Source organism: Maylandia zebra, linkage group LG6 (genome assembly GCF_041146795.1).
Source record: "Maylandia zebra isolate NMK-2024a linkage group LG6, Mzebra_GT3a, whole genome shotgun sequence".
In the NCBI taxonomy this organism is placed as follows: Eukaryota; Metazoa; Chordata; class Actinopteri; order Cichliformes; family Cichlidae; genus Maylandia; species Maylandia zebra.
Genome location: NC_135172.1, coordinates 35381414 through 35396176, shown reverse-complemented (window position 1 = coordinate 35396176; position 14763 = coordinate 35381414). Strand labels below are relative to the sequence as shown.

Below are 14763 nucleotides of genomic sequence, written 5' to 3'. Positions count from 1 at the left end.
CAAGTGTCATGAGATAATAACAAAATGCAAAGATTGGTGACAGCGCTTGGAACCATAAGGCAGCAAAAAACTGTGAGAAATAATTTAGGCTCTGCCTGTGAATCACTCTTTGCTTCTCTTCTTCCTTCCATCCCATCATTTCATATATCACTCTCCACTTGCTATGTGGGAACAAGGCACAACTTGCTATTGCAATAAACTATAATCTAATTATCCACACCTAACAACTCTTCCACTTAATCTATAATAAAATGATGACAGAAAAATGTTATAGCACTGCCTTTAGTAGCCTCACACAGCTCCTGCTGTTTCCTCCTCATGTCCTTACCAGGCATGTCTGGACAATATTATATCATGAGTAATATATTTTTTTTAAATCCATCTAAATAAAACACACACATGCACGCACACACAGTGACATTTTAGACCTTCTTCAGAATACTGTATATACTATGGGCATCATGGTGCTGATCCAGAATCCTTACATATTTATTACTAGAGCTACAATAATAAAGCAATGAGGAGGGGGAAGTAATAAATATGAAATAATGTATTTATGATGATTCCATTTGTTTCACTATCCACTCTGTGCAGGGGCAAAGCTTATTACATTTTTAAACTGTAGAGATACAATAATTTTACTGCTGTAAAATCCAAATTTTGTCTTATTTAAAATATAAATCTGATATAATCTGCTTCTTAATGTATGTTCTTTAAAATACAGCTTGTGTTTTTTAATATATTATAATTATAATAATTATTATGTGGACATGCATATTAGATCGTTTTTTAGTGAAATATAATCCCTCCAGAAAGGCAGGAAAAGCCCGGAAACTTACTTTAAAACTAAATATGTTCTAAATACTTTAAAACTAAATATGTTCCCTAAAACGGTGACAGAGCTACAGACCCATGACAGCCTTACACAGGTAGCCAGCAGCTATGACCAGCACTACTTGTGCAGTTAATAAAAGGACAGGTAATGTTTGTCGTGCTGTTGCACACACAGCACGCTCGTTTGTTTCAGTTCGTCAGCTGCCACAAGACAGCTTACCAACGTGTACGTAATAAGCTAATACTCCTGGGTGCTATACACTACAGTGTACGCTGTACACCTACTTACTGGTTTTGTCGCATCAGTCTGTGTCTCTGAGTTAACTTGTGTTTCTCCTACAGCTCCGGACCGCTAAAAATGCGCGTGCTCTTTGTGAGCTCGTTCCCGGCTCGTAACCAGCGCGTTCTGCCGTCAAGGGCGATCATTGGTTAAATGTGATCATGTGACTGATGCAAGCCAGATCCTTTTATTTAGCAAAACTGTGATTAATAGTTAAATATTATTGTTGAGGGGCACAGACAGGACTCCGCACGCACACACACATAAAAAAAAAAATAATAATTTTTTTTTTTAAAAAGTTGCCTCAACAAAAGGGCACTTTGGGCACCCATCAGGAAAGGGGCGGGTGCTCAAGCCCCTCTAGCCACCCCCCCCCCCTCTGCACGTGCCTGCCAGAGGTTGTTGATCAATGGTCATGAGAATTTGCATAATTATAATGAAGGAACTGACCTCCCAGCCCATTGTTCCTTCAGTGGGCTGGTTTCAGTCATTATGCAAATGTTGTGTTTATAAGGTTGGGGAAACTTGCAGTCAGAAGAAGTCACTTGGATGAGTGACGAAACGTTTCTCCCACTAAAAACGCTACGTCCAGATGAACAGAATCAACTTTTGGAGATTTACTTACCTGGATGATTGAACACGCATCAAGACATTACACTGTAAATCTTAAAGCTATAAAAAGCAGTAACGTACACAGTGAATGTTTACATGTTGATTAAATGTGTATTATCACTTATCTAGCGTGGGCGCCCTTGGCTTCTCACACAGCGGTACTTGTTACTGCCGAGGGCACAAAGTTACGCTGAACATGTGATCTGGCGCAATCTGCACGTCAGCGGTTCGATGTGACGTGGTGCTAGAGGCGTTGCCCGGGGCACCCGGTTCAGTGTAAGTCTGAGTTAGAAAACAGGAGGCGCACAGGAGGATTTCATTTGAAGTGTTCTTTAACGATCCAGATACTCCTAAACTTAGGTCTCCTCTCGTTTTTACTTGTTTGGCGCTGCGCTGTTTCCCCTGAGCCCACAGAGATGATCAGAAACGGTCACCACGCTACTAGCGAGCCTCGTGAAGAAGCCGACTGCACGAAACCGGGATCCTCGGCGTGCAGCCCAGAGAAAAGGAAGCGGGTGGTCCGGTTGTGGTGTGATGGCTGGTGAGTGTGTGTACCCGCTTCCAGTTCTTATTATTAGTGTCGACTTATTAAACTCTTCTCCATAGTTTATTGGTCTGATACGCTATTGTTATGCAATCAACAGCAGGGGAACAGGAGGTTTAGCATGCTATTGCTAACTAGCCGCTTGGCAGTTGGTAACTGAGCACCGGGGCTTATCTGTTACTACGATAACCAGCTTAAATAGCGTATTACGTATAGCCAACGCTACATGATGAAATGCGCAGTGTTTAAACTGCGCTAGAAGTTCAACAGAGGTGAATGCTGTGTTGTCAATAATGTTATTAAGCGTTTATTAAGGACCCCGTGTTTCACTGATAAGCTTGAGTTGTGGGGAGCTCCGTTCAGAAAGCTGGGCGTTGTTCCTGAGCGGATCATCACGTTAGACCTCTGAGCCCACCGTTTTTCTTCTCCGGTGATCACACACATGCAGAATAGCTATTAATCATTATGGAGATGTGGACTGTGCTGTAAAATGAAAAGTAGCCTCGATACTTAAAATATCTAACCTTTAAAAAAATAATAATTAGCAATATTGTGTTTAATTTAATGTCGTTTCCGTCCTGTTGCTCTCCTCTGCTCGGGCGGCATTTTTCGGTGTCTGTCTTCCTCATGACACACATTCCTTGGTAAGTTTGGAGCTCGAGCTGCGTTTAAGTTCAGAGAAAAAGTACTTGTTTATATATGGAAGTATAGGTAAAGTTTACAAGAACAACACACGCAGTTTAAACACATACATTTGTTGTACCCCAGTAAAAAAGCCGATTAATGAATAATTAAAAGCACTGAGAGCCTGTACGAAAGTTAAAAATGTTTCGCCCGGCTTGAAACCCGAAAATCTTCTTCCTTGAATGACATCTGTGGTGAACATACTATACTGGTGTTGACTTGTGATAGTTACTAAAAGGTAATGACAGGATATCTTCCAGATGACGACGGTGGTTTTGTTTGATTGTTAATATTTAAACGCAAGCAATTTATGATGATGTTAAACCTGCTTATTTGGCCCACCTGTAGTATATTCACTGCCCACACTTTGGTAATAACTGCACTAGCACTAGTGACTTCTCAGCTTTTGGGATCGATAAAGCATCCATCCCATCTGTCTGTCTATCCTTCCTTCCAATGTCTGGTTTTGGGTCATGGGGGAAGCAGCAGTCTAAGCAGAGATGTTCAGACCTCTCTCTCCCTGTCCACCTCCTCCAGCTCATCTGGGGACAACCCGATGCACTACTGAGTCACCTGAGCGACATAATCTCTCCAGTGTGTCCCGAGACTGAGCTGGAGCTTTCCTTAGGCACGATATGCCCAGAGTACCCTGGATGTGTCTGGAAAGAACCACCTCAAGTCCTTTCACTGTGGATGATAAATACTAATAAATAAGTATATCTTAGCTTTTCTTAAATATGTAATGACTTAATTTACAAAAGTAATTTACAACAAACCTAAACAAACAAAATATTTTAAATGAGTGCAATTATATATAGATCAATAGTATAAAATACAATGATAAAATAAATATCTTAATAAGATAAAAACTCCAGCAAAGCAAAATAAAAACATTAACCTGCATAGAAAGTGTCACATTATTTTTAAAGCGGCTCAGTGTAACAGTGTAAAGTATAGTGACAGAGGAAGCTTGAATTAAAATGTTAAAAGTAGCAAACAGACGATTCTCTGCTCCACAGATGTGTTGCATTGTACAGAGATGCTGCACGAGGCGTGAAAGGTTTCCTGCATCTGTCCTTCTTGCAGCAGATCTGAATCTGTCTTAGAAAAAGTTTCTTCGCTGCCTTTCCAACAGTTTGTCATCACAGCTTCATTTGTGTCCAGTTTTCTGCCAGTCACAGAGTCATAAAGTCCAGGGCTATAAATAAAATAACTGGCTTTACCATTAGAGTAAACAGGTGCCACATTCATGATCGAAACATACTGGTGCACACTTTCCTTACAGAAAATGTATGTAAACCTACGCCCATTTAATAAACTCTGCCTGGACAGAAGTGAAACTGATTATTTAAAGGTCAGAGGAACCTCAGACACAACACCTGTGAGTTGTGTTGCCTGCGCGGATGTTAAAATATCTCTTTTTTTTTTTCTTTTTTTTCACTGCTGTCCCAGTGAGCATTAGTCATCCTTCTTTTACACGTGCACCTTTATCCCATTAGGAATCCCGTCACGAGCACCTGCAGGTCTGACAGAACTGTTTGTTTATTTTCTGATTCGATCAACTGAGTAACGCCGAGTGCTGCTTTGAACGTATATTTACTCAGGGACACGTAGTTCTTTACGCTGCCTGTCTTGCTGACAGCAACAGACGGGACTTACTTCTAAAACAAACAAGCGTATATCTGTCATTGTTGTGATTTTAAACTCTTCTGCCACAAGCGCATGCTGTGGGGAAAATGCCTGGACCCTTGCTGCGGCTGGACAGAGAGCTGAGTCCTCATTTGTGATGTGTAAATTCTCTCCTGGATTCACTCAGGCAGTCAGTCATGTGGTGGTTATAAATATCTAGTGTACACTTTGTTCGCTGTATTGCAGAAGAGGCGTGTTGGAGTGGTGTGCAGGGCCTGTGGATGTCCTGAGACACAGAAATTATGCAATGACAGGTGAAATATGAGCGTATAGGAGCTCGGGATTCAAATGTTGGCCATGTGCGTTGGCCTCGTGACGGACGGGCGGCCCGACCAGGGTTTACCCTGTCCTCTCACCTGATGACAGCTGGGGGGAGGCTCAGATTCAGTTGTCATTAAGTAAAAATGTTAGTTTCAATGGAAGCTGAAGAAGCATGCTGAGTAGCTTTTCCTTACAGTCGGTATTTTCATGTTAAAATGATAAAATGGCAACAGAAGTTCTTCATAAACTGTGTACTTTTAGTACCTTTAGTCTTAGTTTTTAACTTTTAATCTCAGTCTGTACCTTAATGACGAGTTTTGACACCTCAGTATATATCAGTAAAGCTGTGGTTTGGTGATCATTAGAATAGTTTCTCGGGTTTTTCAGATGGTAGCTCCATAGACACCCTCTGATTCCACATTCACAGTCAGTTTGTTCCATAAGCAGGTCAAAAATATGACATACAAAAGAGCTTCAAGGGTTACTCAAAGTATGCTTCTAAGGTGCAAAGAGTTAAAGGTGAAGCAAAGTGCTCTGTTGAAAGCGCTTCCATTCACCCGGAGTTTGTTTGCCACATTTAGGGCAAAACTGAATTAATAAGCAGCTGAAATGAAAGATCTCTGTGTGAAGACACTTTGTTCAGTTTGCCAGAAACTGTCAAATGGATAAATCTGTCAAATTTCTTGTAAACTTCGTAAAAAAGTTGACAGCAACCACCCACCTCTTCTTTTTTTCCCCCAGCAGTGATACCTGCAGCACGTAGGACTTTATTTTAAAGCTTTAATGGCCCTTTTTTGCCATTTTAGTTTATTAATAAAAGGGGGAGGAAGATCATAGATGGATGTAGTGAAGGAAGACATGCTAGGGTTGATGTGACTGAGGAGGATGCTGGGATAGGGTGAGATGGGGGCAAATGGACCACTTTGGAAAGATGAAATCTTTTTTTTTGTGGGCCAGTTCAAGGTCATAAGTGGCGTTTTGGGGAATATTGGAGTTCTAAAAAATTTTCAGCAGAGGATGAAAGAGTGACCTGGTTTGATCTGCAGGGCAGCGGACCCCCAACCTTTTTTGCGCCATGTACCGGTTTATGTCCAACAATATTTTCGCGGACCGGCCTTTAAGGTGTTGCCATGTTTGCTTTACAAACATAGTTATCGACTCTTTGTTTCACAATCAGGTTATGCCTTTCACTATCAGCAGAGACTTTGACTATGGTGCAAAAGAGAAAGAGTGCTCACATTTCCTTCCTATTTAAAAGGCAAGTCTACAGAACATTAACTGCACAAGTTGCCAAATAGTAGAAAGCAAATAAACACTGGAATATCGTAGACTTTGTGTCCGTCTAACCTTTCTCCCAGTAACCTTTAGCATTTTTGCTCACCACGACTGTCCGTCAGTTTGTTTTTAGATGGATATAGGCCATGTGATTTAAAGACACTGTCTGGCCCCTGCTGTGCAAGGTCACCAAAATAAAAAAAAGACACGACAAGGTCGTGAAAGGTTGTTTTAAAAGACAGTGATGCTGTGAGCCTGCAGGGCTTCAGACGAAAAGCCTAAAGCTGCAGGGTGCTGGTTACCAAGGCCACACTTGTGTTTTTATTCATTTGTTTGAGCCCTTAATGTATCCATTGTTTTCCACTGTGATGACGTGTCGCCTCTTTCCATCTCCACAGTTATGACATGGTGCACTACGGTCACTCAAACCAGCTGCGGCAGGCCAAAGCCATGGGAGATTACCTCATAGTGGGCGTCCACACAGATGGTAAGACCACAAGTACAGACCCTTTCTTAACCCTGATACAGTGATTAAATATTAATTCCTGACTAAACGGTCGGTCATTCAATGGAAAAATTGTCATTCACTCAGCTGTGTCATGGTTTGAATTTCTCAAATCTCATTTGATGTTATTATAATAATTTATAAGGGATCTAAATGCTGGAAAAATAAGGCAGTTTTAAAGACTGTATAACTCGAATGATATTTGTATTTCAGTGCTTTGCTTAATAGCTGATTCTGAGGGCGTCAGGCGGGGCTGATTTTCTATGGAAAGACTTTAGTCTGTTCAGTCACATCCAGTAACACTTTATCTCTAAATTATAATCAATAAAGTTTTATGGTAGAAGTAAATAAAGATGTTGCTCAATGATTAAACACGGAGCTAACCTTTGTCAGATTTTTCCTGCTTTAGCTGTGAACATCAGAGGCAGACCTTTGATTATAATCAGCTGTTTAATGTGGATGTTTAAGATTTCCTTACTGGAAATGTGTTGGTTGAAATAAAATATAAATGTAACTACATTTATAGCTACATTTTTCATTAATAATTCTTTACCTAAAACCCAATTTAAAGCTGAGATCTCCAAGCACAAGGGCCCTCCAGTCTTCACTCAGGAAGAGCGCTACAAGATGGTGCGTGCAATCAAGTGGGTGGATGAGATAGTGGAAGGAGCACCATACGTCACCACCCTGGAGACGTTGGACAAATATAACTGTGACTTCTGCGTTCATGGAGGTGAGTCCGTTTGAATCTCACAGCCTAAAACGTTTGTTGTTACACATTGTCGCTGTGAAAGAATCCTCCCGAGTGACTGGGTTGTGCAGTGCAGGGTTAAGGCACTCGTGAAATCAGAGCTACACCATCTTTTATGTGCCATCTCCACCAGTTTGCTGATGTAGAGGCTGCAGGGTGTCCTTAATGTGCTCCCTGCTTAATCTTTAGGTTGTCTTGCTGGTTTTGTCCATTTTTATCTCAAACAAATATGAGAACTGCTGGACTTTCACACGTCCACATATATCGTTAGCTGATTGCTAATGGACTTACGATGGACAGTTGTAAATTTTAACATTTAGGGGGGTTGGGAAGCGCATCTGTAGCCGGTTCGATCCCCGTACTCTCTGTCCCGGTCGTTGTGTCCTTGGGCAAGACACTTCACCTACCGCCTACTGGTGTTGGCCAGAGGGGCCGATGGCGCGATATGGCAGCCTTGCTTCTGTCAGTCTGCCCCAGGGCAGCTGTGGCTACAACCGTAGCTGCCTCCACCAGTGTGTGAATGCGAGAGTGAATGAATAGTGGCATTGTAAAGCGCTTTGGGTGCCTTGAAAAGCGCTATATAAATCCAATCCATTATATCACTCAACCAGAGTACATGATGTGGGCAGGCTTCAGGATGTGATGTTTATGTTTCCCAGATGACATCACGCTGACGGTAGACGGCAAGGACACATATGAAGAGGTCAAGCGAGCAGGCCGTTACCGTGAATGTAAGCGCACTCAGGGCGTCTCCACCACTGACCTGGTGGGTCGTATGCTTCTCATGACCAAAGCCCACCACAGCAACATAGTGAGTTTACGTGGTTCTCTTTGGCGTGTGGATAGCTGTTGTTTATTTTATTGTCAGCCTAATCTTTTCCTCTCTGCAGGATAACCCAGATTATCAGCAGCATACGGACAACTTTGGAAAGGTAAATGTCATTTACTTTTAGTTTCAAGGGTTTGTGATATTTGCTAGTCTTTGCTCATCATCCCGATGATAGGAATGTGTCAGAGGCGTTCAGTGCTGTTTATATGTCACCTTTAAGGGTCCTAAAGGCCACAGTCCCTGGACAGGAGTTTCTCAGTTCCTGCAGACGTCCCAGAAAATTATCCAGTTTGCCTCAGGAAAGGAGCCTCAGCCCGGAGACACCATCATCTATGTGGCTGGAGCGTTTGACCTCTTCCGTATCCTTATCACATGAAAAAAAAACAACAGAGCTGAGTTATGAACAAAGAGATTTCTGTGGTGAACATGTTGTTGTAGCTGTTTCCTTGACGACAGCATCTCTGCAGACATCGGCCATGTTGACTTCTTAGAGATGGTATATAAACAGGCGGAGCGGCCGTATGTCATCGTAGGTCTACACTTCGACCAGGTACATCTCAAGATTGAAAAATCTATTCCCCCCTGCTGCGTCAGCAGCTTTCAGGAGAAACATTTGGAACAAGTTAAATTAACAGAAGCTCACAATTAAATAGAAGTAATGGAAACTAAAGTCCTTAATGACTCTAGTCAAACTTTTGGGGAGAATTGAACGTGAAAATGAGCCTTGTAACTGCTGGCTGAGTCAGTTATATTAATAAGGGTTCTTATTTAAGACCAGGATTGACTAAAGTGCATTTTGATCCATCTGCTCATTTTCAGATGGCCACTCTTCCCAACATTTCATCCAATTTTGAAGAAATTGTGCTCCTATAAATAAATTGAATCGTGTTTTGCTGTGTAAATTTCACATCTTATTATCTCTATTAGAACTTTTGACCTCTATTTTTTTTTCTTTTTTTGTTTTGTTTTGTTGATTTTTGTTGATCAAACTCGGGAACAGCAGTCAGCTCTTTTCATTGTCACATTTAGAGGAAGCATAAGAAATAAGAAAGCAGTTTTGCTACTGTCACATCCGTATCTGAGATAAATATTTGAAAAGGAAGAGCATCGAGGTAATCACTGATCTCGTCCTGTTCTTCAGGAAGTGAATCGCTACAAGGGGAAGAACTATCCGATCATGAACATCCACGAGAGGACCCTGAGCGTCCTCGCCTGCCGGGTGAGTTCGCATAAGAGAAATGTTCATAACAGCGAGATGTTTTTTGTGCCCCGCATAATCACACACTGAACTTGGCTAAGCGCCATTCATTCCTCCTGATCAGCTATCAGTCAGGAACAATAAGTCTCTGTGCCCCTTCTGCATCATGTGTTGGTGTTACCTACGAGAGTGTTACACAGTCTATAAAAGCATTAAGTCGCTCCGCTCTGTCATCAGTTTTTACCAGAGGTTGTTCACTGAGCTGTAGAAGCATACTGACCTTTGAGGTCTCCTGTAAAAGGTTTTTGGTTAAACTGTGATGTGTAAGCAGAAATGCACAGATGTGATACTGCCATTATAAGGTTAATCATTTAATAACTTTTCCTCTCACTGGTCTCTGTGTGTCTGCAGTATGTGTCAGAGGTGGTGATTGGTGCTCCCTATGCAGTAGGCAAAGACCTGCTGGATCATTTTAAGGTGAGTTGTAAATGTGTGGCGCCCCCTGGTGGTATGAGATGTGTTAAACATGCTGAAGTGGTTAACCATTATCATTTCAAAAATGTGTATAGAAATCGGTTTGATAGCCTTGTATGTGATCACTGAGTTTCAGATAAATCTGATTTATATAGGAGCTGTTTATATACAAAAAAATAAGGAGATAAAAGGATGTTTCTGTATTTTGTCATGGTTTAATCGAGTGTGTTTGAATGTGCAGGTGGACCTAGTGTGTCATGGGAAGACTGAGGTACTTCCAGACAAGGATGGGGTGGATCCCTACGCTGTGAGTACACTGTTAATAAACACTGTGAAGATATTGTGTCACAGATGCACAAGGATTCACTGACGATCCAGTTAAGTCCTTTTTTAAAGTGGTTTGGCGATAGCAGGCAGGCAGCCTGATGGGAAGTACTTTAGTTAAATCCAGAGTCTCCACAAAGCCTCCATCCCTTACGATTATTCTTTTTTCCTTTCTCACATTTTCTGGACAAGCACTCGTGGCAACGGACAAAAAAACAATAAAACAGAGAAAGAAATAGTTTGAGGTTAGTCAGAGATAATCCTTGACCAATGTGGGCAGTGAGTATATCGCAGAGATGAGCAGCACAAATTCCTCTGAGAGGGCGTCTCAGCTCTCCCTTCGAGACAGGCTGAGGAGCTGAGTCACTCAGGAGGGACTCAGTAGAGCTGCTACCCCTCAACACTAAAAAGAGCTGTCATGGTTCAGACATCTGACCAGTAAGTGCTGGATACCTCTTAGGTGAGACGTTTTGGGAAAGGCCACACCCAGAACATGATGGAGAGATTATGTCTCTCAGCTGAATTGGGAACACCTTTGTTCTCCCTGGAAAGCTGGAGGAAGCAGCCAGGGAGAGGAAGGTCTTAGCATTTCTGCTTAGACTGCTGCTGCCCAAATCCATTTAAGCAGGAGAAAGGGATTTGATCCATCCATTAGGAGTTATGTGCTCAAAGCTAAGATGAGCATAAAAATCACTTTGTCTTGATCTGTTTTCACACGTGTACTACAGCCCTGGACTTTTACAGAGGTCACCAAACAAAAGGTGCATGTGGAAATGCAAATATCAGACGCAGCCAGGTCAGACATTGAATGGACTTTAACCTTTGCAGCTATGAGCAAATACCACAGCAATTTGTGCAGTAGATTCCAGGCTTGTGAGTGTCATGTGCAGTGCACACCCTGCACAGGCAGCTGCCTCATCTAAACCAAACACTTTTCTCATAAATCAATCTAAAGCTGGCTATTTCCTGCTGTGTACTACATGTTAAGGAAGGACAACTTTGGAAAAATATCCTGATCTGATTCACTTCTTCAAAGTTTATCTATTCAAGACTTTTCATGGTCCTGAATCAAATCATGAGTCCGCCACAATCGTTAGATTCGATGAATGATAGGTGCTTCACTTTGGATTTAAACCATTAACCCATCTGGCCTGAAGTGGCAGTATGGAGCAAAATATCTGCTAGTTGCTTTATTCTGATCAGTTATGTTTTTGCCCCCTCAGGAACCAAAGAAGAGGGGGGTATTCAGGGCTATTGATAGTGGGAACAATCTCACTACTGATGACATCGTCCAAAGGATCATTGAAAACAGGTCGGGGACTCGTCGCTTCTCTGGGTCTTCATTTTCTGTATTTATAAATCTGTATCTTCATCCTTTGTTTACTAATCGGTCTTTTCTTGTTAACAGGCTGCAGTTTGAAGCCAGGAACCAGAAGAAAGAGGCCAAGGAGATGGCAGTGATTGAAGCAATGAAGAAAAGAGAGCAGAAGCAGCAGGGCGAAGCTCCAGCTCAGACTGCTCACTAATAAAACGGCAAGCACGGCCCCAGAGTCTGTTTTACTCGTCCACGGACTCTCAGGTTTAAGAGCATGGACCCGGACAGAGTCCATACAGTCCTCAGCTGGGCCTGGCTATTCGGTTTCTCTGCTAGTCCACTGAGTGCAAAATCCTGCTTTGAATATTTTGGTGAATCAGCGTGCTTATCAGTATGGACTGCTCCAGCCTAAAGGGTTTAGGATAGATCCAAAAAGTCCAAAAACCCACTAAGACCTTAATCTGCAGCATCCCTTTACTCTTCCTCCACAGAAAACGTTTATTTTCTGTTGTGCACTGTTTTTGTCCATGAAGTCACACACTACATGTCCCCGTATAGGTGTAGAAATGGTATGTTAATTTTGTAAGTATCCTTAACTTATTGACACAGTGTTGATGTCATTGTCGGTTATGTTTTTAGATTTTTAACCAGCTTAGTTTTAACGATCATTCTTAAAATTATCATCAGCACGGTTGAATGTACTTTGTTTTTAAGTAATTTTCATCCATTTAATTTGTAGATCTCACTTTTTTAAAAAAAATCAGTCCTAAAAATATATCTTTTAAACGATCTGTGAGTGGTCGAATAGTTTTAACTACCTGAATTTGCACCAAGTGTGTGTGTGTGTGTCTGCGCGTGCGTGTGTCTGTGTGTGTGTGTGTGTGTGTGTGTGTGTGTGTGTGTGTGTGAGTGTGCATTGAATGAGGTCACTGAAGGTGTGTTTGGTCTATACTAGAATAGTGCCTCAAAAGCTATAACTAATGTAAGGGCTGTTAATTGTCTCATTGTCTGATTCCACAAACTACAGCATATCTGCAGCTACTCCTGTTTCTGTTTATTAAGGAATGTGTTGGAGAAGATGGGATTTTTTTTGTTTCCCTACTTCAGGAGACAATCCAAGAAGTCATGTGAACATAAAGTCCGTTGCTTTTCCTGTCTTTGTATGGGGAGCATTAAAGGTGAATTGTTACAATTATTCACAATCTTTCAATCATTGTCTCAGTTAAAATATTTGCTTTATTTAATAAATAACAATGTGGCAAAAGCGTGGTTTTTAATTTCATTTTATTAAGTTTTATTAAATAGTGCCTGCTGATTTAAAAAAACAAAGAAACACACAAAAAAAAACGGTCCTTAACCACTCGTTTCAAGATGCTTTACACAATGCAGATACTGAAAAAGACGTAATTCTATGGAAAAAACAAACAAACAATGCAGTGATTTGCAAATTTCATAAAATCACAATAGAAAACGTTAAATGTTTAAACTGAGAAACACAATTTTAAGAAAAAATATTTTCACACATTTCTTCCCATGATTCTCCAAAATCTTGATTTGGTGAAAGATCTGGACTGTAGGCAGCGACTGGACTCTTCTACTGGGAGGCCTTGCTGTTGTCATGAATGTATTTTAGCGTTGTTGCTGAAATGTGAACGACCTTCCTTAAAAAAGGCGACCGGATGAGGGCATATGTTGCTCTAAAACTTGTGTATCCCTTTCAGCACTGATGTCTTTCCAGAAGTAAAAGCTGCCAATTCTATAGACATTAATGCACTCTGTCAGCTTTGGAACCAAGTGCTGATAACAAGCTGAAGGCAGCATCCATGTTTCTCAAAAGGAATTTCTAGTTTTGATTCGTCGGATCACAGAACAGTTTTTCACTTCACCTCAGCCCATTTTAAATGAGCTTTGACTCAGAGAAGACTGCAGTCTAAGGGATTGGCCACATGGGATGGGTCGAAGTACCCTTGCACTCTGAGAGTGAAGTTGGTAATGCACTATATGGATAAAAGTATTAAGTCACACCTCTTAATCATAGTTTTCTCAGGTTCGGTCTGGGCCTGTTAGATCCAATGAAAGGAAATCTTATTGCATGAGCTTAATTTTTTTGTGATAATTATATGCTTTTAACTTTGTGGGAATACGTTGTGGAAACCCCTTTTTCTGTTGCAGCATGACTATGCCCCACTGCACAAAGCAGGGATCATAAAAGCAGGGCTGAATGAGCTTGGTGGAACTTGATTGGCCTGCATAGAGCCCTGACCTCAGCTCTATCACACACCTCTGGGATGAACTAGAACAGAGATGTCTGACCTTACACATCCTCTTCTGGATGAATATGCAAAGCTTTCCACAGACATAATATGAAATTATGTGGAAAGCCTTCCCAGAAGAGTGGAAACTGTCACAGCTGTAAACACAGGACTGATTTAGAATGGGATGTTATAAAAGCTCCTGTAGGTGGCTGTCTGTCTTTATCGTTAATCATACTATGAACACATTAAGATATGATGGGGCCTGAACATTCATGCCTTTGTATCTATGATGAAGGATTTTAAATCCAATTCTGGATTTAAAGTTGAGTGAAGAGACATATGAGCTCTGTGGTGTTTTGGATTAACTAAAGGCTTTTCAGGGAGCTTTTGGGACAGTCTAACGATAGTGAATTATGATAGTCCTGCCTCAAAGCAACAAATACATGAACTACTTTTTCAAGTTCACCCTGAAAGAGGATGTTTCTAATTTTAGCCATGTTGCACAGATGAAAGAAAGCAGCCCTACTTGTGCATTTGATGTCTGTATTACCGCTGCCACATAATGTGTGCTGCCTGATGACAGAGCGTGGTCAGCACATAGTCACGGTTCACTGAGGCGGTGAAATGAGGCCACAGCCACTCAGAAACAAATAACTCACATGGTTACCATCCAGCCACCCTCAGATCTGACCAAAGACTGCAAACCTTCACATAAAAAACAGTAAATCTTTAATCAGCAATCCTCAGTGTTCCCGAGGAGTTTGGGCATCACTCTGGACATCACACATAGAAGCTCTGTTTGATCTAACTTTCAGAGCTCTGTACGGATGCTGAAGGTTTGAAAACACATGGACTTTATTCCACATGTTGAGTTATTGAGGCACTCAACCAAGAGGAGATACACTTGGTTTGTGGAAATAATGCCAGTGGCTT

At 41.4% G+C, this 14763-nt stretch overlaps 1 protein-coding gene across 1 annotated transcript; it reads left to right on the top strand.

Moving 5' to 3' along the window:
- The first annotated feature begins 1958 nt into the window (after positions 1–1958).
- pcyt2 (phosphate cytidylyltransferase 2, ethanolamine) lies at positions 1959–12770 on the top strand. Its single transcript, XM_004539015.4, has 12 exons — positions 1959–2267; positions 6578–6666; positions 7256–7417; positions 8095–8246; positions 8326–8367; positions 8485–8623; positions 8732–8814; positions 9406–9483; positions 9874–9939; positions 10178–10243; positions 11484–11572; positions 11669–12770. The coding sequence occupies exons 1-12, from the start codon at positions 2143–2145 to the stop codon at positions 11784–11786; spliced, it is 1209 nt and encodes a 402-aa protein (XP_004539072.1). The 5' UTR covers positions 1959–2142; the 3' UTR covers positions 11787–12770.
- The last annotated feature ends 1993 nt before the right edge of the window (positions 12771–14763 follow it).